The sequence below is a fragment of the Canis aureus genome, chromosome 16 (assembly GCF_053574225.1).
Source record: "Canis aureus isolate CA01 chromosome 16, VMU_Caureus_v.1.0, whole genome shotgun sequence".
NCBI classification, from domain to species: Eukaryota; Metazoa; Chordata; class Mammalia; order Carnivora; family Canidae; genus Canis; species Canis aureus.
The window spans coordinates 478,525-506,339 of record NC_135626.1 but is presented as its reverse complement, the minus strand read 5'-3'; the positions used below and the strand labels follow the sequence as shown (position 1 = coordinate 506,339).

Here is a 27,815-nt window from a genome sequence, read left to right as displayed (position 1 = left end):
CCCCAGAATCCACGGAGATCCCTGTGTCATTCATTACTGGGTGCTAGGCCACTCCTGTGTGAATGTTGGTTCATAAACTTGGGCAAAGAGTGACCGGTCAACTGATAAGCCAAACAACTTCCAGTGCCCACACAGAGCAGGGAGAGATGTTCACGCTCTGAGTAGCTAGTGTGGATAGTCCTTGGCGGTCACTGGGAGCATTCAGTGGAGATGCCAGAGAAGTTATGCCTTAAAGGAATGAATCTTCCTTGAAATGGAAGTTAGGCTAGACCCAACATAGTGAAGCTTAATCTGTAGGCCTCGGAGGTGTCATATTAATCTGCAAATAACTTATCTGCCCAAAAAGCCCTAGCCCTTTTAAAAAGAAATCAAAATCCAGACACAGCATTATCACATTCACAATGTCTAGCATCCATTCTTGTCCAGCATCCAGCATCCAGACATTCCACAGAACAGATAAAGTAACCCATTCCAAGGCTGGGGGAGGGGGGGAATCAATACAGACTCAGAATTATCAGAAATGATGAAACTAGTAGGAAAAGGATGTTAAAACAGCTGTTATTACTCTGCACAGAATTTTAGGGAAAATATGAACTTAATGAAGAGGAGAGTGGAAGCTATTAAAAAGAACACAATGGAACTTCCAGAGAAGAAAATACAAAATCTGAAATGAAAATTTCACTGAATGGGATTAGCAGACTAGACACTGCAGTAGAAATGATCAGTGAACCTGAAGACATAGCCATAGCTTCTATCCAAAGTGAAACAGAGAGAAAAGAAAATGACAGAAAACAAGTGAACAGAACCTCACTGATCTATGGTACAATATCAAATATTTTAACATATGTGTAATTGATGTTCTCTGAACAGAAAAGACAAGGAAAATACAGAAAGATACTTGCAGAAATGGCCCCAAATTTCCAAATTTGGGAAAGAAAACTAGATGGGATTGAGATAAAAACTAGAAATCTTCAATCCAAAAAGCTTAAGAATCTCCAAGGAGGACACACACACACACCACAGCTTATCATAATCAAACTGTGGAAAACTAATGATGATCAAAAATAAATAAATAAAAGCAGTTAGAGAAGATACATTATGTTTAGAGGAACAAAGAATAATGAAAAAGTTATTCTCATCAGAAACTGTGGAAGCAAGAAAACAATGGTACGACAAGGCCTTCCCTGGTCATCCTTCTAAGCCACGACCACCCCCCAACCATCCACCATGTCCCATTCTTTGTGGCCTTAATTATTAACTTACTGTGGTCTCTCGATTCACTAAAATGTAAGCCCCAAGAGGGTAAGTTTTTAAAACATGATTCGTCTCATTCACCACTTTTATCCCCAGTGCCTAGAAAAATACCTAGTTATTTAGTAGGTGCTCAATGAATATTTCATCAATAAAGTTGTCTTCCAGGCAGAAGAGTATAAAGACAGAGCAGTAAAGCATCCTCAAACTATTAAGAGTTCAGCACAATTACAGCCTAAGATGTGCAGGGGGAGGGGGAGGGGGAGGAAATAAAGCTGGAGTGTGAGATTGATGTCAAGTTTTAGAGGAATTTGTAGGACATGCCATGGATCTGGAGCTTCATTCTGCAGGCAGGGGTTTTAGGTAGAGGAATGCTAATACTCTGCATTTTAGAAAAATTACTCTGGCAGCCCCTTGTGCCAGATGAACTAGAGGGGTGATTTGGAGAGCAGAGAAACAAATGGAGAAGGTATTAAATTAGTCCAGGTGAAAGCTGGTACAGAATCGATGGAGGCCAGGAGCAGTGAGGATGGGCCAGCTCTGGAAAGCTCTTCAGGAGGTAGAACATACAGGAGTTTCATTGAGTAGGAGTTTGCGAGCAGCTACATGGTAAAAGATAAAGGAGAGAGTTTTGACCTGTATAATTGGGTAGATAAGGAATACGGGAGGCAAAGTCAATTTTAGAGAAAGGTGGTGTATTAATGATCTATTGCTGTGTAGCAAATTTCCCCCAAACTTAGCGGTTTAAACTCACAATCATTTATTATCTCTCAGTTTGTGTGGGTCAGAAATCTAGGCTTGGGGACTCCCTCTTGTTCAGTCTCTGAAAAGGCTGCAATCAGCAGGATGGCCAGAACTATAGTTACCCCAAGGCCAGATGGGGAAGGAGCCTGGGGGTAGGCTTCAGGCCCCCCTGGCTATTGGCTGGAGACATTAGTCCCTTGTCACCTGGACCTCTAGAGGAGTTCACAACATAGCAGTCGGCTTCCTTCAGAGTGTGTGAGCAAGAGAGTAAGAGAAGGCATTCCAAGACGGAAGTCATAGTCTTTTTATAATATTTTTTTAAAGATTTTATTTATTTATTGATGATAGTCACACAGAGAGAGAGAGACAGAGAGGCAGAGACACAGGCAGAGGGAGAAGCAGGCTCCATGCACCAGGAGCCCGACGTGGGACTTGATCCCGGGACTCCAGGATCGTGCCCTGGGCCAAAGGCAGGCGCCAAACCGCTGCGCCACCCAGGGATCCCTTTATAATTTAACACTGAAAGTGACATCGCATCATTTCTGCCCTTCGCAGTTTTTGGAAACAAGTCACTAGGTGTAGTTCACACGCAAGGGGAGGGGATGACACAAGGGCATGATTACCGGGAGGTGGAGATCATTGAGACCATTTTAGAGGCTAGTCAGTTTGGATATGCTAAATTTAAGGAACCCAACCTCCCAGTTGGGACTACTCTGGATGTAGATGGATATGTAGTTCAAGGCCTCTCGTTGATTCTTCAAAAGAGAATCTCCTCTCATTGAAATGTAGCTTGGAGCCTTGGCATGAGTTCACAAGTAATGGCCAAGGGCCCCTTTTTCTTCCCAACCTGTTTTGGAAGCTTCTAGAAGGGCTAAAAGACAAGTAACTTTGAATCCCCAGAGTACCTCTTGAGTAGGAGGTGGGCAACAAACACATAATTGCTGACTCAAGCACTTGCATGAGAGCAGAGTATCATGTGATTGAAAAGCTTGCCCCTTCTCTCTCTCCCCTTTTAACAATTCCTGCTTTGCCATCAAACCAGAGAGAGGTTTCCCCCGCTCTAAGCTGCAGGTTTATGATCTGCATAAAGTGGCTGTTAGACTAGATGAATAGTTTAAAAAAAAAAAAAAAACATAAAGCTTTTTTCTCCGGGGACTCCAGTATATGAAATAGGTAAAAGTTAATTTGATTTGGCCTCCCCAGTGCTTCCCCAGAAACGAATCCCATTTTGAAAAACACTGGACCAAATAAATTCCTGACTTTTTTGCCAGCTCTAACATGCCAGAGTTTTATGACAAGATAACCTCTAACTTCCTCCCAGGACTATTATTCTGTTTGTTGAGATCCATTGGTGCTACGTATTTCACTGAACTTATGAAAAGAAAACAAATTGTATTTCCTTGAACTTGCAGAAAAATAAAGTAAAGCTGACCTTTATTAAATGTTTACTATGTTTCAGGTACTATGCAAGATATTTTACATAACATTATCTTTATTTAATAAAGATAAAATAAATAATAAAATAATAATAAAATAAATAAATAAATAAATAAAATAAAATAATAAAATAAAAGATAAAATAAAATAAATGTCCTGCCCACCCCCCCTCTTGCCACCCCCACCACCACCACCACCGCTAGATTGTAAACTCCATGAGAGTAGGGAACTTTTCTGGTCCACTGCTACATTTCCAGAAGCTAGAATAGTTCCTGGGTTATAGGAAAGCATTCAATAAATATTTTTTGAATGAATGAACTAAGGTAAGTACTATTCTTATTCCCATTTTACAGATGAGGAACCTGGGTTAGAGCTGCTGAGTAACTTGCCTGTAGCTACACAAGTTAAAGGCAGAACTAGGATTTGAAATGAGCTCCTCTGGATTCTAAAGCCAAGTCATGCCATTTCTCATTGGTGGGATCAGTAGGAAACTGCAAAGAGAGCTAGCATATATCTAGCACCTTCTATATGATGAGCATGATCCTGGGCAGCCCGGGTGGCTCAGTGGTTTCACGCCTCCTTCAGTCCAGGGTGTGATCCTGGAGACCCGGGATCGAGTCCCACGTTGGGCTCCCTGCATGGAGCCTGCTTCTCCCTCTGCCTGTGTCTCTGCCTCTCTCTCTCTCTCTCTCATAAATAAATATTTTTTAAAAAAGATTTTAAAAATAATAATCCTAAGCACTTTATACTTCCATTAGCAGCTGACCCTTCAAGTCAGCTATTGTTACTCCCATTTTTCAGATGAGGTATATGAAGCTCAGTGAGGCTCATAAGCACCACACCTAGAGTGAGAGGCAGAGGTAGTACGGGAGCCAAGTCTTTCTGATTCCAAAGCATTTCTGTACAAGACCCCGCATTGTCAGCTACATACACCAAAGTGTAGGTTTTGGAAAATACCACACCATCGGTGGGTGCAAGTCAATACGGCTATTGAGGTTTTGCCTTCTCCAGCTTTCCTATAGCTTTATTTTCATGAAATCACTGTGCATTGAGCTAAAAACGTTCGTCCAGGTTGAGAAAGCACGAGTCCAAGCTTCTGAGATGTAGCAAAAAGCAGCTGATGACTAAGGATGACAAACGCAGGCACCGTAGCCCCCTGCTGTCTCTAGCCTCATCACCACCACATGCCCCAGTCCAGGTCTGAAGTTAGATGGATGATGTCACCAGAGCCTCTTAAAGGGCTCATCACTCACAGCCACTTGTCCTCTATTATTAAGCAGATCTATAATGCATGTAACATCTTCTACTGAATTTCCATTCCTTTCTCTTCATGACCAGGGAAAGAAAAATAGAGTCAGGATGACTTTTTCCAGCTCCTCATCCCCATTGGCCTTCACTGAAGAATAACTTCATCTTGAATTACCTCCCCAAAATGGTCATTCAGGCCCTGGTTTCATTAATAAGGATGAAGCTACAGTTTCATAATTATCATCTAACTAATGCACGTTCTATATAGACAAGCAAATGGATTTCCTCTCATCTTTTCTTCTTGAGTCCACACAGGAGGGGACACATTGGTAGCTTTTCCTTTTTCTCTCCTTTATTCTCCACTTTATTTTTTGAAACTTTGGAACTGTATCAATTCTACCTTATCACCTCCTATAGAGTTAATGAGAGTCCTCCTGAAAATCTGATGTCCTCATTGTTCGAGTGTGAGTCTAATTAGAGTTGTGATCTCAAGGATCGGGAGGAGTCATGTAGGAGAAGGGTTGTTTCAGGCAGAGGAAATGAGACGCAGGGTGCTTACCCCCTCTTAGAGCTTGTGAGGAACTGAAAGAGGCCAGAAGACAAAGCCTCCCCTGAAGCAGCAGGCTGGATGGAAGAGCAGGTGTCAAGGACAAATGGTGTGGGAGTTAGCCTGGGGTGTGGCCAGTGCAATGACACAGCAGTCCACGCTCAGAAGGACTCCATGCCTGGTTTAATGCTCTGTTGTCACCATTGTGAAATTTAAAATATTTTTTGAACAGGGGGCCCCATGTTTTCATCTTGCACTGGATCCTACAAATCATGAAGCCAGTCTTTGGGGAAATCCATCGGCCTTTCTGAGATTCAATTTCTGCTTTTGTAAAATGGAGAGCAGAGTCTCTCCTTCAAATACAGTGTCATGAGTATTAAATGAGATTATGAATCATTAGTCCGTTCTATAGTAATTGGTGCCTAATAAACAGTCCCTTCTCCTTGGCTAAGAGGGTCTATCAGAATCACCTGGCGGGGGGAAGGGAGGGTTATTTCTCAAAATTCATTTGCCAGGGTTCCACTCTGAAGGATTCTGACTCCTAGATGTGGGTTGGGGGACGTGTAGTGGTTAGGGCCCTACAGTGATACTGAGGTACACCTGAGGTTAAGAAAAGTAGCCTTGGGTTTTCAGAGATCTAGCTAAGAAGCAACTTAATAGAGGAGAGCAATGGAGAGGGAGAAATTGATGGACCACTACTGATCTTTAACATAATAAAAAAAAAACCTGTTAAAAAAGAAAGAGGTCACTGATAATGCTGAAATGCACTATGAGAACTCATCCCATTATCAAGGTTCCTCTAAAATTTCCTGCTGTCCACTGGCCTGATAAGTACACCCAGAGGAAGAGGGGCCATGGACAAGAGAAGCCAGGGTCAAGACCCAGGTTGGGGGCAGGTTTGAATTTCTCGTCCCCTTAATGATCCTAATACCATACTAGATTCCTGAAAAAAAAAAAAAACTGTAGCTAGAGGGAGTAATCCTGAATTATGTTTATCCTGTCCAGATTTTAGGCTTTGACATTCTTCTAATGAAAAACCTGAAGCCTATCCTACTTGAAGTAAATGCAAATCCCAGCATGAGAATCGAACACGAGCAAGAAGTGAGTACTTTGAACATCTTGAACATATTGCCCTACAACTGCATGTGTGCTCTCTCTCTCTCTCATGTTGTTCAGTCAACTAAACAAGATTAGGCATCCTCAAATAGGCCCAGCAAACTTCTGCCTGAGTCTAAATGATTTCAGTTTTGTTGAGCTCTGAACAGAGTCTATAAATATAAGACCTATCCGACCCATGGTAGCTTCCCAGAATGCTGTTCTTCCAATTTTTAAGGTCTGTAGACATAGAAGCAGCTGAGCCTTTCCATCCGTTTTGACATGAACTAATTAGTTAGCCTCAGGAGTTGAGCTAATTGAAATTCTATGAATATGACTTAGCCATGTTGACATACTTGAATCACTAAGATAAATAGTACATTTAACAGCGGTTATATTTTTTCCTCCACCCCCCTCTTAAAAATGCATAAAAAGGATTGGAAGGAAATACACCAAATACTAATATTGGGTGGGGGGAGGGAGCAGATTATGTGGATTCTTTTAAGGGGATTCTTAGCCCCTTCTTATATTTCCAAATTGTCTGCAATGAGCATGTGTGATTTTGATGATTGGAAAAACATAGTGCTCTTTATGTATATATTTACCCTTTATATCTTTTGTTGATTTGTTATAGGAAATTGCCATAAAGGGGGGGGGATTTTAAACAATTGTCTTCTATAGATTAATATAAACAAAACCTAACTAGCGGTACAACTGGTAGAGCCGGGGCTGATAGGTACTTGGTACCAAGTCACTCCCACCACTGTAACACAGAATCCTTACCCATTCAAGCTTTCTCCAGGGGTGTTTGAAAATGTCCCCAGCCTTGTTGATGAAGAAGTGAAGGTGGCCGTGATCAGAGACACACTACGACTCATGGACCCACTTAAGAACAAGAGAGAGAAGCAGTAAGTATTTTTTACATCATTTATTTCCATCAACTCTGCTCGCCATGTCCTAGTCCTAAGCCATTTGGTTCTTAGAACATGGCAACGTTGTGAGATTCACATATTAAACACTCTAATCCACCATATTTTCATTTATGGATATCAGCCTCCAAACACAGTGACTTAAAATCAGGAGATGGAGACTTGTATATGAATCTGACATTTGAGATTCAGCTGATGTGTTTTTAGCTAATCATTATTTGGAATCTAGAAAGTCTCTTCCACAAACCCACTTTCCCTAGGAGAGAGGATCGCCTCTGGCCCGCCACTGTTCACACAGTGCTTCTCTCGGAAATGCTCAAGCATAGGACAGCAAGTAAAACAAAGCCAAAGAGAGCATCACAGTTTGCTTAAATGTGACAAAGATCATTTCCTTTTTACTTTCTCCGTGACATTTACACTCTTGCGTTATGAGCTTTTGTGTTTCAACGCTCACAGACCCAATTTAAGGAAATTCTGGAAGTTCTATAATCTTTACAGCAGTTGTAATTCCCTTCCGTCCCACCTACTCCAGGGCACCTTACTCCAAGGCCTTGGGATGTTGGTAGGCATATGTGCCCCGCCCCTCCCTCCATGGAATCATCCTGAAATGAATGGCATTTCATCGGAGTATTTTGTTTGTTTTGTTTTTGTCAAATTCCTGGCTCTCACAAAGTATGGGTTGAGTAAATATCGTTATGCTTGTTTTAGGCAGAAAAATCAAAGACAGGCATTTCAAATAGCATTCTTTGTACCCCCGACAAATCAGATTGACCTACACGCTCGAAGACAAATAAAGCGCTTGTCAGCTATGGTTCAAGACTGCAAGGAACACTGACTGCCCATTCCTGAGCAAGCGGTGCTCTGCAGGTTCCTCTCCCGCAGCACCTCACTAGCTGGCCTCAAGCTGAGATATTGTTAGACTACTCTGCAGTGGTGCTTCTCCCCTGGCTGCACCTTGGGATCATCTGGAGAGCTTTCATCAATACCCGTGTGAGGGCCCTCACTTCTAGAGACACTGATTTTAATTAGTCTGGGCTGGAAGCCTGGCCTACATAAGTTTTTTAGGCTCCCCAGGTGATTCTACCATGCAGCCAAGGTTGAGTGCCACTGCCTGGCAGGAAATGTCATTCTGTAAGAATATTTGTCAAATTCTGAGTCAGGCTAGATGGTGCCGGCTCAGTTGACTGCCTCTCCCGGGTGTTCTTCACCACGTGAGGCAGAGATTGCCGTTGTAGGCAAGGCTTGGCTGAGAACATTCACCTGCAGCTCATAGGGTCAGTCCCACCAGGTGTGGCTTCCACTGATTAGAGCTTCAAAATGGTGTCCTGTCAGGTCTGCTGCATCCTTGGTGCGGCTCCAACACCACAGCAGCAAGTAGCGGGTGTGTCCACTTACATGGGCACACAACTGCTTGCTTCAGCCATCCTCCTAGGGAAAGCAGCAGATGGATTGCAGTTGAGTCAGATTAATTGTAATAAAACTCATTCCTTGCCACTCTACTCTCTAAGGGTTATGGATCTCCTTCACAGAGATTATTAGGTCTTGAGAGACTGTATGGCATTGTGGGGAGGTTTTGGTGGCCATCCATGTCAGTATGGCACACGAGTACAGCTCTTTACAGATGACCTTGACACATGAGCATTCTGATTTTTTTGGTGGGAACGAATTCAAAGGCTATTGTGTGCCCCTCACCCAGAATAGGAAGAGATATAAGAATATCACTATTTTCACATTAAATGGTATCGAAACACAATTGCCTTTTTTTTTTGTTTTAGTGTTTTGCTTTATCTACAATTGGCATTGTGGATCGTCTCTGTGAGCTGTAGATTGAAAATTTAAAAGCGATGGGGCACAGGACCACAGGAAGGAAGGGAAAGACATTACGACTTGTCAGTCATAGGTAGCAGAACCTTGTTTTAACTGAAGGAGCATTGGCTTTTTTTATTTTTTTAAGATTTTATTTATTTATTCATGAGAGAGAGAGAGAGGCAGAGACCCAGGCAGAGGGAGAAGCAGGCTCCACGCAGGGAGCCCGATGTGGGACTCGATCCCGGGTCTCCAGGATCACGCCCTGGGCCCAAGGCAGGTGCTTAAACCGCTGAGCCACCCAGGCTGCCCAGCATTGGCTTTTTAAATTGATAACCAGGAACAGTTAAAACTTCTAGAACTGAACCTTGATTCTAATATAAAACCCTTCACTTTCCCCTTTTCTTACCCATAATATAAGGGTGCATATTAATAGCCAAATGTCATTTATTGACAATTTTCCTAAATTTCACCTTTAAAAAACCCCCAGAAATGATTGTCCATGAAAGTACTTTGTAATCTGTAAAGTGCATTTATACATAAAGGATTATTATTACCATTTTGGTAACTTTATCATGCAGATAAAAAGGCTAAAGTTATCCTCCACTCCTCTGTGTAGACATGTTTCAGAATAACTTGAGAAAGCACTATGCTTATGCCCACAGAAAGTGCCCAGTGGGGTAGAGCTGAGTCATGTGTGTCCAAATCTGAGACCATGTCTTTCTGACTGCAGAAAATGATGTCACATAGACTTCTGGGTTGGGAGGTAGCTTTAGAAACCAGAGTGGCTTGTGTTTAAATAGGATCTGACCTAAGCCTTTAAAAAAAATTGCTATCCTAGCCTTTCCCTACAACTTTTTAGAAAAAGAGGGTCTGAAGTGTCCCTCCTTAGTTCCTTCTTGAGTACAGATTATCAGCAGGACCAGTGAGGTGGGTCTTCACGCTCCCCAAATAGATAGAATAAAAATGGTAGATAGATGTCCTGACCTCTTCATGCCTCTAAGCTTCCTTGGGAAGGTGTGGAGGGGGCTTGTGTCCATGTGTGAGGCATCTTTACACACCCCAGGAGCTTATGGGCTGGGGTCAGTTTCCTGATGGGGCTGAAAGCAGTCCTCATGCCTTCCATGGGGACAGGAACTTGTGACTCCTGGGACCCATCTTGGCATAGCTGGAAGCTTTCTCTTGAGCTCGAATCAAGTTCTGACCTCAGAAATGTTGCAGAGCTACATGAGCCTCAGTGTCCTTTGCTATGAAATGACATTTAAATGAAATATTGAAACCTGTTGATAAATAGTAGCCACTTAAATGCTTAGTTTACTACTCAACAAAAAAATTATTGGGGCTCCTGGATGACTCAGTTAGTCATGGTTAAAGGTCTGCCTTTCGCTCAGGTCATGATCGAGCCCCACATTGGGTTCTCCACTCAGTGGGAAGCTTGCTTTTCTCTCTCTCCCTCTGCCTGTCAGGCCCCGGCTTATGCTCACTCTTTTACTCTGTCTCTGTTAAATGGATAAAAAATAATAATAAAAATAAAATTATCAGGCAGCCCGGGTGGCTCAGCGGTTTAGCACCGCCTTCAGCCCAGGGCATGATCCTGGAGACCCGGGATCGAGTCCCACATCAGGTTCCCTGCATGGAGCCTGCTTCTCCCTCTGCCTGTGTCTCTGCCTCTCTCTCTCTCTCTCTCTCTCTCTCTGTCTCTTATGAATAAATAAATAAAATCTTTTAAAAAGTAAAATAAAATCATCTACTAGAGTATGAGAAAACAAAAAATGAAGCCTAGCTATCATTATCTTTCCCCGTATACTTAAAGTAGAATTTTGAGTGTAAAACCAATGACATATCCTAAAACTGGAGCTGCTAGGTCACTGCGGATTGGAGCTGGTTGCCAATGGAAGGTTCTGTTTCCAAGTAGCAAGATGTCACTGGCCTAGGCATATTTCTTTGTTGGATTAGGAAAAAATATCTTTGGCTCCTGAAGGAATAAAATAGCCGTCATAGGAGAACCCTTTTGAACTATGATAACATTTTGTAATATCTAGTGACTCTGATTTACATACTAGGGTTCTTTGGAGGCACTGAAGGGACATGGGAAGGGTAAGTCTGATAGGGAGGGACTCTGGAAACATTATGTATCTATGGACACATATATGGTGGTAACACTCACATAAAATTAGCTATTTAAATTCCATGTCATTTAGTATATTCACAATGTTACGCAACCGCCACTACCCCTACCTAGTTCCAAAATGTTTTGTTACCCCGAAAGGAAACCCTGTACCCATGAAGCAGCCACCCCTCATTCCCACCTCCACCAACCTACTTTCAGCCTCTGGATTTACCTATTCTAGATACTTCATATAAGTAGAAACATACGATATGCAGTCTTTTGTGTCTGGCTCCTTTCACAGCATGTTTTCAAAGTTCACCCATGTTGTAACACGTATTAGTGCTTTATTCCTTTTTATGGCAAAATAATGTTCCATTATATGGATATACCATATTTTATTATCCCTCTGTCACTTGATGGACATTTGGGTGGAAGTAATGAACTGTTTTACATGTTGGCGTTCCACAGCAGATTTCATTTGACAGCAAAGAATCCTTCCTGCTACAAGAAATATTTTAAATTCTTGGTTTACTTCAATCCCCTCATTTTATTGAGAGAGGCACAGACTATTAGAATCAAAGAGATCTTAGAAACCATCATGCCAGTCAGCTCCCTGGTTCAAGAACCTCCCCCCTAAGCATCCCTGATGAAGGAGCAGCATGTGTCCTGGGGAGGTACTGGATGTGGCATCATCCTGGTCTGGGGTGAAGTTTTTAACCTCTTATCATTGTACTGAGATTGGCCAAGGCACTCTGTTCTCTGATCTGGTATCTAAAATGGGGATCAAGGTATCTCCTGGGCTGGATTGTCATGGTCATCACATGAAATGACACCCAGGAGAGAGCCTCACAACGTCTGAAAATATTAGATGAATGCCAGTTGTTAGGCCCACCAACTGACCAATTAGGCTTTGAAGTTCTGTTAGGGTGACAAGTAGGTCACCAGCTTCTGAGGCAGCCCATCTGAGTTGTGTACATAGTGGTTCTGCACGTGTGAATCATACAAGACAAAACCTCAGTGAAGAGGTCACAAAGCTAGTTAAAGGCAGAGTGGGAACCAGATTCTGGGTTCCTGACCTGTACAGCAGTGTCCACTTCACTTTGCCATGTGGCTCCATTGACCTCCCGCTTCTCCTTCTATTCAAAGTAAAGCTTTTAAGATAAGGGGTGGGGGACCAGGAAAATCAATGGATTTTTCCTTTTCTCAAGGGATTTAGGCAGCCTAAGTCTTTCTTTTTTGAAACTCTTATCCAAAGCAGAAGTAAACAAATTGCATTCCCCGATTACTTAAAAAACAAAGTGATTGTTCCATCAATTGATTAATTTTTGGAAGGTCGGTTTACCCTGGGGAGCCTTCTCACTGGTATTTTTCTTCATTTCCTGAACATAGGCTCCTTTCTCAGGAATCATAGCCTTTAGGACCCCAGAGAAGTGTAAGTGAAGCCTTGGAGGGACCACAGGTGATTTTTTTCAATATCGTGATGTCATGCAGTGCCTGGGAGCTGTGATATAGACTGCCTAACCCTTATTCAGAAGTGTGTATTTGGAACACAATTTATATAAGGCACGGAAACTCCTTTTCCCCACAGCAACATCTCAATACCCTCTCCCACTTTCATTTACTTCCTATCACAGCAACAACAACCTGGTGTATTATAAGGGGAGGAGTCAGGCTGCCAGGGCAGCTTTTGGCCTGATTCAGAGAGGTCTGTCCTCTAAAGCCTTCATTGGGAGCTCAGGCTTCACTTCTCACCTTGAGTCCAAGCATGTTGATCAGATCCTGAACCATATTCAGAGCCAATAAATTAAGTGAATCCCCAAATCTCAGCTGGGGCTTGTACCAAGACCAAGGAATGTAACTCTGTCCTGTCCTGCAGAAGAATACAAAAACACATGAATCAGAGGTCCTCCAAGCCCAGACCTCTGCCACTTAAACTCAGTGTATCCTACTGAAATCCCCTCAATGGTAGGGAAGAGAGACTCCTAAAATATCTAGACTAAACATGCCTTCAAAAATGTGAGACATCTTATCAGAGAGTGCTCCTCTGCAAACAGTCTTGCAGAAGAGTCATCTAACCATCCTGACCAAAGGCCCATCTGTGCTTGCACAGCTGACATTTTGCTGAAATTCTGGGTTTCACTGATTCCTAAGGATTCCTTTGTGACAAGACACTACAGATCAGCACACACTGACCCCAAGCACTTTTGAAGATTTCACGTAAATCGGGGAGTCTGCGTCACAAAGAGATGAATAATTGCATTTTTTGTTGTTGTTTGTCATTGACACCATGCAAGGATTAGAGACACAGCTACTGGCTCTTAGAGTATTTACTGTGCACTTACTGGGTGCCAGGGAGAAGACCTACACAACTCAATTAGCTCACAAGCCAGTGGGAAAGGCAAGACCCACACATACAAGTAAGGTAGAAAGTGCAAAGTGCCCTAAAGGTAAAGACAAATTGTCGAAGGAGAAAAGTATAAGGACAGATTATTTGCTGATAAAAAGAGTTTAAAAAAATAAAACAGAAAAAGCAACCTGACAAGGAAGAGGTGGCATTTGAATTGAGGTTTAAAGAATGAGTAAATCCTCAAATGAGTATTTGAAACACACAAATGATGAAAGGACGTCCTTGTTGGAAGAAACAAAGTCACGGGGCTCGGTTGGGGGACTTAAAGGTACAAGACAGCTAGAGAGGCAGGTGCATGAAGTGGATTCACGGAAAGGAGGTGCTGCTGGGGAAGTGGATGAAGACCCAGAGGCCAGAGGGGGATGGCCTCAAAGGGCAAGCTAAGAAAATCAAAAGCTTGTTTTCATCAGTCTGTGGTACATGAAGGCTTTAAGAGTATCTGTGAGCCCATTAACTACATAAAATGTTGTATATGTGTGTATTTTTTCCTGGAGAGAAGACCAGAAATTTCATCATGTTTTCAAGAAGTTGAGAACCCCAACAGTCCTATTCACATGAGAGGGCACAGGGAACTGAAGCAATTTGTCCAAGGTTGGGTGCTGTGGCTTCAAGATACATTATGCCCTCTGTACCTCCAAACGCCTCACGTTTTGGATGGCAGTCAGCAAACTAGAAAAATATGTGTGCATTTCCAAGTAAGAACAGACAGGAAATGACTAATGATAAGTGCATTATGTTATGGGCAAGAAATAAAACCAGACAACTCTCTTCCATTTGAAAGTGTTTAAGCATTAAGTCAGAAGTAACCAGTAAAAAGCCTCTTTTGTGTGAAGTTTGTTGAGCAGGAACCATTTCTGAGACTTATGGGAAAGGTGGAATTTCCTGTGCTGAGCGAGAGTGTCATTTCAGAGGCCATTAGACAGGAGCTGAGGCCCTCTGCCCATAGGCAGGCCCACTGTCCCACCCCAGCAGACAAGAATATGGCCAGTCAGGCACCACTATAGGGAAGTGGTGGTGCCAAATTCTACATAGGCCCTTTCAGAGTCATTCCAGGTAGAGGTGGGGGTAGCAAAGGCACTTGGAAATTTCCTCGGGGGTTGCTCAGTCAGCCTTCAATGTTCCTGGGCTTTTAGATGAGGAGTTGTTAGCCTTCTGGAAGGAGGCAGCGTGGCCTGGCTTCAGGAGACCTAGGTTTTGGTACCGGTTCTTCCTGGCCTTGGAAAAGTCCCTGTATTTTCTGCACCGGGTTCCTCATCAGAAATGAAAATAAGGCAATGATAGTGGCTGCTCTGCGTATGTGACAAGGAAGAGTTGTTTCTGGAGTGTGTTCCACTCATGTGCAGGGGTGTCTCCACGTCCTCCCTCTTTGGCTCACGACGGCCATGTGCGCCAGGTGCTAGTCCCACTCCTCCCTTACAGATGAGGACACCGAGACTCAGAGAAGCCCGAGAGGCCACGTGACGGGCCTGAGGCCTCACGACGTAGAAGCAGCAGACCGAGATTCAGAGCCAGGTCTGGTTAGCTCTTGCCTTGAGAGAGAATGGATGCGAACGAAAGAGATGTGCGCCCACAGGGTCTTATCATGTCATTACCTAAGAGTCCCTTTGGGCAGGGACTCGTCTTTGTATCTTTAAGTACTGAACAGGAGTAGGTGCTTATGAGTGATTGGTGAGCGAGCTCTGCGGCCAGCTGGGTGGCTACTTCATTTTCAGTAATGTTCAAATCCAGAATGAATAAAATGTGAGCCAGTGTGCGGAGAATGCCAACGTGCAGCAGGATCTCCACATGATACAAGAGAGTGAACAGCACCTTACAGGAAATTATTTGTTTGTCACTGTAAATCCCAGACTGCGAAACAGAAGAATGTAGGGCGAGCCAAGAATTAGGTGGAACCACATGAAATGGTTGGCATTAGACCTTTTTTTGGACCTACAAGAATGGCAGTTTCCAATGATTCAGCTCTATTAGCTGGCCTGGAGAGGTCAAGGTAGCCTTCTTGAGGGAGTTTGGGCTTATGTTCCCTTGGGTTGGATTTGGTGAGAAAAGAGAAACAAGTTTTGAGGAGGAAGGATTTTGTCTTAGAGTCAAGAGAACCCCTGAGGAAGCAGGAAAGGAGACCCACTCATATTTTGAACGCGCAGGTAGGAGAACACAGTGGGTGATAGTGGGTGCCCTGGAGTCAGATGCTCTGGGGTGAATCCTGGCACTGCCACCGACAGCTGAAAATGTTACAGAACTTCCTCCCCTTTCCGTACTTTGATTTCCTCATCCGTAACAGGGAGTTTGCAATAGGATGTTTCTAAAGCTGCAAAGCAATGAGAACTACTTAATTTGGAGAAAGAGAGAAGAAAATGTCACTTATTCCTAACAGGGTATTTGCTACAGGAAATGTCCAATCTGAGTGTATTTAAATAAGCCAAACAATATGTGTAACCTGGGGACTTTCTTTTTTTTTTTTTAAGGGAAAAACAGTGCAAAGGTAGAGGTGGCAAAGTAAGTGGGAAGGGAGCTCCAGCACTGACAGGTTAATTTTTGGCTGTGAGGATGAATTTGATTTCCCTCTAATTATCTGCTAGATTAAAAGAAATGAAAGATCAAAATTAAAGCCAGTTTTAGTTATCCTTTGAAAGCCCTTGGTTATCACACCAAATGGTGGGCAATATTCTCCAGTTGCTTTCTTTCCTTTTCATTCAATTTCCATTTTTTCCTCCACTTTAAATAGCACAGGAGCCTCTGGCAACCCTTGCCACAAAGGCTAATGTGAGGTGGTGGAAAGAGGTGGGAGCCACCCCCACGCTCATCCTCCCTTGGCAGTGCTCGCCTCAACAGGGAGGATCAGCCCATGGAGCTGTTCAGTGTGTGCGCTTCTTGCCAGGGTGGATGTCTTTATTTGCTTGGAAAGGATCGTGTTATTCCTCCAGACTGTCTATGCCTCCGCAGCACTAGAGGCCATCCCAGAAAAGCTGCCAGCACGTGCATGAATGCATGCGTGTGTGAATGAATGAAGAAGCGTCGAGGGATCGTCCACATGTAGTCCTGTGCTAAAGGCTGGGGCAGGGGTGCCCCTGAGCCTCTGCAAGGTGCAGGGTGCAGTAGGAGCAGGAGCAGCAAAGTGAGCAGGATGGAGCAGTGAGAAGGGCCCCGGGCAGAGAGAATGAGTCCCCATGAGGACCACAAGGCAGGAGAGCATGGGGCTCTCGAAGCACAGAAGGAAGTCCAGAGCTCCAGCTGTGTGGCTCATAGAAGTTCCAAGCTGGGAACAATCTAACTGTCCACTAACAGAAAAATGCACCCATCATGGGTATTCGCTCACTGGAATACTCTATGCCAAGGGACATGTGTGAACTAGAGCTCTGCGCAGATGCTGACGTTGAGCAAAAGCAGCCGTTTACAAAAGGATATCTACAATCTGGTTCCAGTGAAATACAATTCAAAACAAGCCAAACTTTATTTTACAGAGATGCAATCCTAAGTGCAAAAATAAGAAGAAAAGCAAGGACAATTTGTGAGAATTTCAGACAGTTACTTCTGGGTCGGGATGGGGAGAGTCACCGGCTGTGCTCTAGTTCTTAATCCAAGTGGTGGCCCAGCAAGTACTGGAATTACTCTTGAAGCGCACACATCTGTTTTCTACACTATCCTATATGTGTGCTAGACCACAGATTTCCAGGTTAAATAGAGAAGGCCAGCACGGAAGGATTATAGTAACGTAAGCGGGGAGGGAGTCAGGAGACAGGGCCAGGTGCTGCAGGATCTAATGGGTCAGGCCATGCGTTTTGTTTCTGTCCTCACAGCAATGTGTTAAACAACAGGGTGGCATGATGGGATGTGGCCGCAGCAGGAAAACCAAACTGGAGCAAAGTGAGGGTGGATGTGGGGCAGCTCAAAGTTTTGAGATAGTGGTTGTGCGGGCTTGATGACAGTGGTGGGGATGGAGGGAAATGTTGCAGCCACTGGGGACTTAGAAAGATGAGGGGATAGGACTTGGGATGGATCAGATGTGAGAGGTGGGGGTGAAGGAGGACTCAAGAAAGGAGCCAGGTGAGCATCTGGAGACACAGGCCTGGGGTTTAGGTGTCTACACGGTGGGGTTGGGGGTGGGGGTGGGGGATGGCCAATGATGGGAGCGTTTACTTACACGTGCACATCTGCTAGCCTTGGCTCCAGACAGGTGCATTTCTGCATACCAGGACCTCTCCGAGGCTCTGTGAGGGATAGCGACCAGAATCTGTCCTCAGAGGCCTGATTGAGAAGTGAGATTGGACATCCCCCTGCTCAGAGGAAAGATAGAGGAGAAGAAAGGACCCTAGGGGCCCCAGGGGCATGACCATTTTTAGCTTGCAAGGTTGTGGTCGTTGTGTGGGAGAGGGCTGAACTCTCTGCAGGTTCCAATGGGCAGAACAAGGAAACATGGAGGAGATTTACAGGGAGATTGATTTAAGCTTGAGGGGAGAAAAAAAAAAAAAAACAACACCCAAAATCAAAAAGCAACCTTACGTGGCCTGAAATGATAAAGGTTGGCTCAAAGGAATAGTGAGTTCTATGTAGCTGGAAGTATTCAAGCCGAGACAAACTGGCCCCAAGCAAGGAAGGAGCACCAGCTCTAGGGTCCAACAGACTTGGGTTCAGTTCCAGGTCTCATGATCTTGGGCTAGTTACCTGACCTGAGTCCCGGTGTCCTCCGCACAATGGGACAATGGTTGGCTGTGAGGATCACATAGGGACCCAAGCAGGTCTCTGGGTACAGCCACTGCATGGTATCTCTTGAGTTCTGACTGAATACGTGACGTGTGTTATCTGGTTCAGCTGTCACCAGCTTGCGTGCAGGCCTGCCCTTGACATTAGTGGGGCCTGAGAGAGTACAGGGTGAGGTCTGAGCCTCCTGCCAGCCCCTCTTCTCTTCCCACTCCCGACTTCATCCACCATTGCAAGGGGAAGGGAGAGACTCCAGTTCACACGCCTAAGCTCTGTCCACACCAACCCCCACCCTGAGCAGGTCAACTTGGCTATCCCTCAGGTCTAGAAAGAGCACAACAGAAGCACCATTTGCCCTTGAAAGGATGGACTCAGCCATTTAGGAGGGGACACCAGGGTCCCAGGTACCAAAGGGCATAGACCCCATGTGGGCATGTCTGCCTGGCCCAGAGGACTCCTTGCCCCACAAGGGGGGCTGCCAGAGCTGGGCTGCAGCAGGACCCTCTCCAGTACAGAGCCCAGGACGGGGGCTGGTTGCCAGGTCTAAGTGCAGTATTTTCTGCAAGATTCTTAAGTGGCAATGTTTAGTTATCTCAGGTATGCTTAGCCATGAGCTCTTCTGGGGCCTCAGTGGCGTGATGAGAGGAAGGAGAAAAGTCAGGAAACTGAGGAGAGAGGGCAAGGGGCTGGGGAGGGGTAAGAGCGCAAATTAAAATCTGGGTCAGCATTTTCATTTCCATGGTAGTGGAGGTGATCCCACCAGGGTGCCACAGAGGAACCCCCTGATTTCAGGCCATCTAGCCAAACTGAGGAAGAACTGAGAGCACAACTGCCTCCCCTGGGAATGGGGCGGAAGCTGGGGTTGGGAACAGAGTGGCAATGACCAGGCCTCAGCCACATAGCCTGGAGTTCGAGATAGAACTGCAGCCGTTAAAATCACGAGCATGGCAACTGGGATGGCACGGCTGGGCATCATACTCTGGGTCTGAGTCAGCAAGCCCACCCCAGGCCCCTTCTACTGGTATTTTCCAGTCTGTTCGTACGCTCCCTGCTGAGACCGGCTCGGGCTCTCGGGCTAGATGGAGGCAGAGTCCTCAGATGCAGGCTTTAGAACCCACAACTGAGAAGGGCCAGAGGGGCAAGGCTGCGCAGGCTGTAGATGGGTGGTTCCCAAACTTTAGCAGCCTGTCAGAATCACCTGGTGGGGTGAGGACGTTATTGAAGGCCAGATAGCCCAGTCCCACCCCCAGAGTTCTGATTGTTCTGCATTTCTTACAGGGTCTCAGGTGATATCAATGCTGCTGGTCTAGGCACAGCACAACTCTTTGAGAACCACTTGTCTGCCAGCCCTGGGCCTTGCGTCCATCCCAGGCTATCTGAGGACTCTGGGCAGCAGCCCCTCGGCCCCTGTTGGGGTTTGGCACTGTGCTCTCAGGTAGTCAGTAAACTCATCCTTATGCAAAGAGATGGACAACGCCCCTGGGGAAGGAGGCCACTGGAGACACTTTATCAATAATACAACCAAATAACACAACCCTACTCATGGGTGTCGCATATGACCACAGAATTGAAAAGGCAAAGCAGAGACACTGCAGAAATTCATGTTTTTATTAATGTTTCCTTTCCCTGCCTTTCTGTGCAGGCTTTTTAAGATGAGTCAATAGTAAATGATTGTAAAAATCCAACTCTTTTTTTTTTTTTTTAAGATTTTATTTATTTATTCATGAGATACAGAGAGGGAGAGGAGAGGCAGAGACACAGGCATGGGGAGAAGCAGGCTCCACGGAGGGAGCCCAATGTGGAACTCAGTTCTGGGAGTCCAGGACCATGCCCTGAGCCGAAGGCAGACGCCCAACTGCTGAGCCACACAGGGACCCCTAAAAATCCAACTCTTAAGGCACAGTCCACCCTGTTTGAAATGGTTCTTCCAACAAGGGGAAAATGTTGCAGATTTTTTCCTGTCTTCCTCCTCTTCCAGCTGGTTTGCAGGCCAAGTCCTAGATGCATTCTTAATTTGAGCCATCCTCTACAGCAGAACAAGTGGTGGGGAAAATTTTTTCTCTAGGCAACAGCAACATTTCTGTCTCATCTGTTTGGTTTTGTGCTGTAACATGACAGCTCGTGGGGCCACTGATTCAGACTGAGGTCCTCCTAGGAATGCATCGTTCACGATCAGTAAATATAGCAGGTTGCAGATGTTAGCCATTTCATTATTGCAAATGGAAATGAATGCTTCCTTGCCTTGTGAATATTTTAAAATGCAACAACAGACAAGTTGTATCTCACTCCCAAATTTCACGCAGTTCTGAACCACTTCCTAGCTCAGCATCGTCTGATTATCCCGAGGCCCTGAGCTCTACTTGTCTTCAGGGAATTTGGTGGCAGAGTTACTTTGTCCCAAACCATGGAGGAGCCTAAAAGACTTATAGGGCACAGATCATCTCAGCCCCACTTACTTTGTCCTTGGATCTGTAGATATCCTTGCTGGAAATGGAACTTGGAACAATACTTTTTTTATAAATGGAGGTGTTGTTTGTATGGGTGACAAAACAATGGGTTCTAGAATCTGGTGAGCCTGGGTTTATCTTGACTTTTCTTTCCCTCTTGCCCACTGTGAAACATGGGGCAGTTACTTAACTTCTCAAGGTCTCGGTCTCTTCATCTGTAAAGTGCGAATAATAATAATAATAATAACTGCTTTTAACGGAATTATTGTGATTGTTAGTTAAATGAATAAAAATACATAAATATGTAGCATAATGACTGGACATAAGTATAGTAAGTGGTAGTTATTTGACAATTATCCTTGTTACTGTCATTATACAAAGTGCCTATCACAGCACCAAGCACATAGTTCAATAAATGGTAATTATTATTATTATTACCATTATAATCCATACAGATGGACGTATATCAGAAACAGCCTTCCACTGTGCAAATTATATGAGTTTTATTTTTTTAAGATATGTGAGCCAAGAGGAATTTACATAAGCAAATGGACATTTTAATGAAGTTTAGCAAGATTAAAGTAAATCAACGGTGCTCATATAGTTTAATTAAGGTAATCCCTGATGCAAAACATTTGTTCAATTTGTGCCTTAGAATGAAAATGGGTTCCGTGGATTTTCAGGAATTTCTCCCCCTTGCTGTGCGTGGGTATGGGGACCTCAAATGACAACAGTCTGGGGCACATGGGTGGCTCAGTTGAGTAAATGTCTGACTCTTGATTTTGGCTCAGGTCATGGTCTCAGGGTCCAGAGATCAAGTCCTTTGTTGGGTCCTGCGCTCAGTATGGCATCTGCTTGATTCTCTCTCTCTCTCTTTCTCTCTCTCTGCCCTCAGCCTGCTCATTCATTATCTCTCTCTCTCTCTCTCTTAAATAAATAGATAGATAAAGAAAGAAAATCTAGGAAGAAAGGAAGGAAAAGAAAGAAAGAACAGTCTTCCTGTGGAAAATCAGCTCTCACCATATAGGAGATGATGTGGGCTGGGAATCAGGATGCCGGGCCTCACCCTGAGCTGACCTTTGTGGCTCCCCACACTTCTCCGGGCTGGGTTTTGTTCATCTCCAGAGCCTGAAAATGCTGTGATTTTTCTAAGTGCCTGTGATTTATTGCCTTTAAAAAGGAAATAAGAAAAAAGAAGATTTCATTCTTTAAAAATCCTTAGACTCTGCAGATTTTCCCTGTTGGTTTTAAACCACCAGGTATTAGGTGCCAGATATTTGAGGGTAGCTTAATTGGAAGTTGTGTTTATCATCTGGAGTGTAAGCACTTGTACTAAATGTGTTTTTGACGGTCTCTCACCACCCAGCTTCTTGCTTCCAAACAGGATGATTTGCTTCTCCATTGCATTCAGAAGAAACACTTTAGTCCTGGTTACCAATGTTAATTAGTTTAGAGACAGGATTGTGTTTCTAAAAATAGTTCTGATACGGAAGGCCATATTTTGGTGCTTTTATAATCTGGCGGCTTTATCAGGAGGACTTCAGGAGACTTTACATTTTATTCTTGGTCCAGGTTATTGCTAGGAACTTTGAAGTAGATGAACCAGTGCTTATGATCCCGGGAATGGTGCTCATCTCTGTGCTTAGCTACTGGGGATACGGACAGCGCCTCCCATGGTTTGGATCTTAGCATTCGTTCTACCAGTTGTTTGTGGGAAATCTCTCCCCTGGTCTTGAACGCTTGTTGATTTGGCCTGTGATAGCATGATGGTGTAAATGCATGATATCAGTGAGGCAGACAGACAGCATTGTCTATGGTCAATGCAACATAAGAAAGGGAAGGAATTTAAAAAAAAAAAAAAAAAAAAGGAAGGCATGCTAGTGTGGGAGACCTAGGCCCTGGTCTTGGCTCTGTCACTGAGCTGCTTCTCTGCCACACACTGTAGGCCAGGTCTGTACTGGAGCCTCTGGAGGTGAAGGGAATTCTCTGTGGCTCCCCTGCCCAGCTCCATCATCTGGACTTTATTATCTCTTCACTGAGGGGCTTGGGCTTGATTGTTGAGGATCTCTTTGTTCTAACATTCTGTTTGCTCAGTTACTGCTAATAATGGCAGCAAGTCTCAGGCTTATTACATAGGTGGGCATTTTGGTACGACTCCAGCAGCAGGCAGATCTCTGGTTGAGTTCCAAATTACCCTGAAACGTGTGCTTAGTTTCTGAGTTTGGTCATACCCCACATAAAGTTTGTTGTTGGATTTTTTTTTTTTTTTCAGAGGGTGGGATGGGCAGTCTCTATAAACTGTTTCTTGGCTCCGTTTTAGTAGTTGAGAAATGCTTTGGTTAATTTTGTATTCTGGGCTCTTAGTGGCATTCAGATTGCTTTATGTGTTACCTCAGATTAAGATCTCAGAATTGGTAGGGGCATGGCGTCTTCTTGATTTATGATGTAGTCATTTGAAGCTGTTTTTTCTTTTAGTTTTACATTTGAGTTGTTTTTGGTGATATCACCCCATTCTCTCATTTTTCTCCTCCTTAAATTCTGTGTTCTAGTCTGAATTAAAGGGATTGCATTCATACAGTGTAGTAATGTTTGGGATGATTTATCACATTCATGCTGACATTTAAGCTACCTCTTTAGGAAAGAGCTCTGCCCCTTTCCAAGCCTTCTCTGTGAGAAGGAGGGGGATCATAATGGTTAGAATCTTTGAAGAGGGCCCAATCCACAGCCTTCTTTTCTGCCTAAATTCTAACATGATCAAAAATGAGACAAAGGAATAAAGGTATAAGGGCCAAAATATCACTGTCATTATGGAAAAGATGATGTTGGAGACTGTGTCCTATGTCCAGAGCCAAACGAGCCTCCTGTTGTTGAGTCCAGAGTGAGAGTCCCGAGAGCAGTGGCTCCCCAATCCCACGAGCAGGACAGGTGGGAACCAGAGCCAACCCTGGTGACAGATCCTCTGCTCCAGAGCTGAGTGGCCTCCCCCCAGTTTCTTTCCCCAAACTCACCCATCAAAAAAGGACCTTGATTTCCTCAGGGCCAGAGTGAGGTGGGGCAGAGAGAGGGCAGAGATGTCCTGCTGAATCCCTCCGGTCAGGTGGAAAGAAACATCCAGGATAGGGAAACAGGGTCTCCTCTCCCCGTCAAAAACCAATCCTACTGACCTCACAGGAAGCAGAGAAGCTGGAGTTAAAGGGACAAGTTTTGGAGTCTGACAGACCCAGTTCAAAACCCTAGTCTCCACTTAGAGGCTGTGTGATCAGAGATGAGTGCCTTCACCCCTCTCAATCTCACCTGTAAAACAGGAGAGCGAGTCCTTCATTGTGAAAGTCAACTGAGATCATTCATTAGAATGCTGGACACATAGTAAATGCTCGATAAATAATAGAAAGTCAAAAGACATACTGTGTAGAAATGTCCTTTGTAAATGATACAGTTTTATACAAATATAAAGAAGTATTATTATTTGGGGGTGGTGGTGGTGGTATTAACATAGTATCGAATCCCCTTGCTATGCAGCAGTGTTATTCCCCCCCAGTTTAGGCTTATTAAAATAGACTGGGGGGGGGGCTTGTTATGTGTATCTTTTCTATCAGCTCTTACAAAGAAGATCCATGGGCCAGAAGAAAAAGAAGAAATTAAACTAATGAGAGACCCCTGGCATCAGAATGACCATGCCTCTGATTCCAGCTATTTTTGTAGATTCCCTTTTTTTTTTTTTTTTTTTTGTAGATTCTCCCGGAAGCTGTCATGTAATTCGGTAGCAGCCACTAGAAAGTCTTCACTCCATTTAATTTATGCCAAAAAATCATTAGTGGAATTTTGACACAGGCTGAAATGCTGCTGTCAGGCTCCAAGGGACAGCTCCACTTGCCAGAGACGGCCCTTGAAAGGCACTGGAGGAGGAAATGGAGGAGGGAGGTGTGGCTTCACTCTGCCTTCTCTCATCTATCCCGGTGGCCACCGCCACCATCACGCGCAGAGCGTTACCATGGCCAGCTACTTTCTTGTCTAGTCTTTCCCATAATCTCATGAGGCTTTATTGTACCCACTAACTTGGGCGAGCCTGCTCATTTGAGAAGAGCTAGCAACACCTCAAAGCCTGGAAGGAGGGCCCATCAGGTTCCTGGCAGCTGCCATGTCATTGGCTTTTGGGGTTAACCAGCACAGCGCCCCTTTTCTTGGCAACTATTATTGCTAATATCTAGCCACAGCTGCATTTTGTTTGTTTGTTTGTTTTGCTTTGGTTTTGTTTTATTTTTGTAGTGACATTTGCTTTTCTCCCTTGACCAGGAAGCATTTGAGCGTTGCCGTGAGAAGCAGGGCTCTCTGGAAGGTCTGCGATGCACACTTTGTCCTTAGGTCAGACTCATTCCTCCATCCTGGTGGAGGAACCATACTGCTTAGCACCAGGTTTTGAGGATATGAATCGTTGGAGTTTCGTTCAATTCTAAAGAAATTTATAAACCCCTACCTTTTTCCAGGCCTAGGGGTGGAAATTAAATAATAGTACCTACCTTGTATGGTTGAGGTAATAAATGGAAAGTGCCTACAACAGGACCTTGTACGCAATGAGCACTCAGTGAGAATAGCCATAGTGTGATTATTGGTAGAGGCTTTGGGGGAGCTCCCAGCAGGCTGGGAATCACACTTCAACAGACAATTCCAATACCTTGGGGTGAAGACAGTGGTACAGGATGCCCAAATGGGAAAACGCAGAGATTAGGCTGGGCAAGGGCTGATAATTATGTCAGATGGAAGAACTGAAGACTCAGGCTGTGTAAGCTGGGCTCGAGCAGGTTTGGGATGATTGGTAACTATTCTCACATGTAGGGAGGTCCTCTTGGGAGGAGCACATTTATTCAGTACGATTCCAGAGAGAAGAGCTGAGACTAACAGAATGTACCAGAAGGCAGATTTTGGATAAAATATTAGCAAAAAGTTGCTAATAATCAGAGTTTTCTAAAGCGGAACAGGGCTGCCTTGGGACCCTGCTCTCTGTCACCAAAGGGCCTGTACAGAGCCAGGTAAAGCAAAAGGTAGAGGAGGGAGATCCCAGGCTTTGGTACCAGAGAGCCACACTTGAGCCAAACTTGTGCACTTGCTGCATGATCCTAGGCAGGTCTCTTGACTCATCAGACTCTGCTTTTCTTTCTTTTTTTTTTTTTTTTTTTCTTCCCCTACCTCAAGACTCTGCTTTTCTTGAAAGGACACATGCCAAGTGCAAAAGCACTTTATGAACTGCGGAACATCATGCAAAGTGTTACTTTTGCTTGTCATCACTGCAATTACTACTGAACATGTCTTCATTATCTCAGTAGCAAATGTTTGTGGATTGGGTTAGTTAAGGAACCAAGGATTTTCCCCCTAAACCTGGCCCTGAAGCTTGACTTTGGGTCTTATCCCCAGCCTCGTACATATAGTAGATTCCAACTTAAAAATGTACTGCGTGAAGGAATGAGGGAGGGGTCAAACATGTTAATCACTGCTGCCTGACATGGTAGTCATTGAGCTAAGCACTTTCATTCATCTCATTTAATCCTAAATACAATCTCATGAGATGGCCCCAAAAAACAGGGTATTTGACCCAGGATCGTAACGGTGATGCCAGCATGGATGGCAAGCTGGCCCAGCTGGCTTGTGGGTCACTGTCTCCTTTAAGATTCCACTTTTTGGGGGGCGGCTACACTCTTGGTGAGAAATGTTTGGCCCTATGACTGGGGGAGACATATTCCCCTTTGGGTCCACCTCTTCTGGAGGGATCCTGGTTCTCAGCTTGCATTGCACCAACTGCATGCAGGCAGTGGAAACTCTGGAAGCAGTGCTTCTCTCATCCCTGAGTAGTCCTGCAATGCTACCCAACCAGGAATGTCCTAACTCACTGCAGAGGATCACCACAGCCCACCCCCACCCCCCGCTCCCCCCAGATTGGCAGCTAGACTTCAGGGCTGTGGACTTTGTGATCCTGAGTATCACTGAGAGTCTGCCACTGCCTAACTCGGACTTTGGGCAAGTTGTTCTTCGAGGCTCGGTTTCTATATCTGTAAACTTAGACAATACCGGGGTGTCTGGGTGGCTCAGTCAGTGAAGCATCTGCCTTCGGCTCAGGCCATGATCTCAGGTTCTTGGGATGGAGCTTCCGCATCCGGCTCCCTGCTCAGCGGGGAGTCTGCTTCTTCCTCCCCCCTGCCCCTCTCCCTGCTTGTGCTCCCTCTGTCTCTCTCTCTCAAATGAATAAATAAAATATTAAAAAAAAAAAAAAAGGCCTGAGACAATACCAATCTCTTATAGTTTTTGTGAGGGTCAATGTCAAATGCTTGTTTAGTCCATCGCTTGGCAATGAAAGTGCCCAGAAAGTGGCATAGGATGTCCACCATCCCCTGACTTTTAGAGTTCTCAGACATGGTAGATATGACTGGGTGAACAGTTGCTACTATATAATTACTACAATTTACCTAATTATAGAAACACACATAACACCATTTTCTCCATCCCTGTAATATTGAGGCGCACAGATTTGGGGCAAATATTGGATAAATGAAGACCAAAGTTTAAACTAGTGATAATTTCCTTCCTGCCACAAGTATCTCCAATTCAGGACAGAGAGCTGCCCGGAATCACTGCTCTGGTTTGCATTCTGCCACAGCCGTGTTCTGCTGAGCTAACTTAGGGCCCGGCCTGCAGCTATATAAGCCTCCACTGTCTCATCTGTAAAATGGGGGTAGCTGTGGCCACTTCGTAGGGTCATTGAGAGGACTAAATGAAATCCTGTACATCAGGGTGGGGGATGGGGCTTGACAGTGAGAGTTGTTCCATAGACATCAGTTCTAGTACCAGATATGAAAAGGACTAGGTCAGTGTTGGCTTATAAAAGGGGGCACTAAATAAACAGGACTTTCCTTTATTCCTTTTCAATTTACGATCCCCTTCAATCCTCTGAAAGCACGATGCCAGCATAACTAGGCTTTATAGGATGGAGCCAGCTGAGGAACCAGGCCTTGAGGGAAAAATGCCCCGGTTCTTTGTTCAGTGGGGACCACTTGAGGCTGAGCTTTGTGGTGGCTCCAGGAGATCATGGGGGCGAGTAGGTGCTGTGAGT

At 44.6% G+C, this 27,815-nt stretch overlaps 1 protein-coding gene and 1 long non-coding RNA gene across 9 annotated transcripts in view; one reads left to right on the top strand and one right to left on the bottom strand.

Annotated features, from left to right (window-relative positions):
• The window catches only part of TTLL11 (tubulin tyrosine ligase like 11), a 244,759-nt gene that overhangs the window by 108,580 nt on the left and 108,364 nt on the right, over positions 1–27,815 (top strand). For all 8 annotated transcript variants that reach the window (XM_077850531.1, XM_077850530.1, XM_077850529.1 and 5 more), the window contains 2 exons: positions 6,233–6,328; positions 7,115–7,230. In XM_077850531.1, coding sequence (XP_077706657.1) covers positions 6,233–6,328; positions 7,115–7,230 — 212 coding nt within the window. The remainder of the gene's footprint in view (positions 1–6,232; positions 6,329–7,114; positions 7,231–27,815) is intronic.
• LOC144285455 (uncharacterized) lies at positions 19,958–23,885 on the bottom strand. The gene is made up of 3 exons (XR_013353707.1): positions 23,725–23,885; positions 21,737–21,886; positions 19,958–20,931 (listed from the first exon to the last, which is right to left on the bottom strand). It is a non-coding gene; the product is annotated as an uncharacterized LOC144285455 (long non-coding RNA).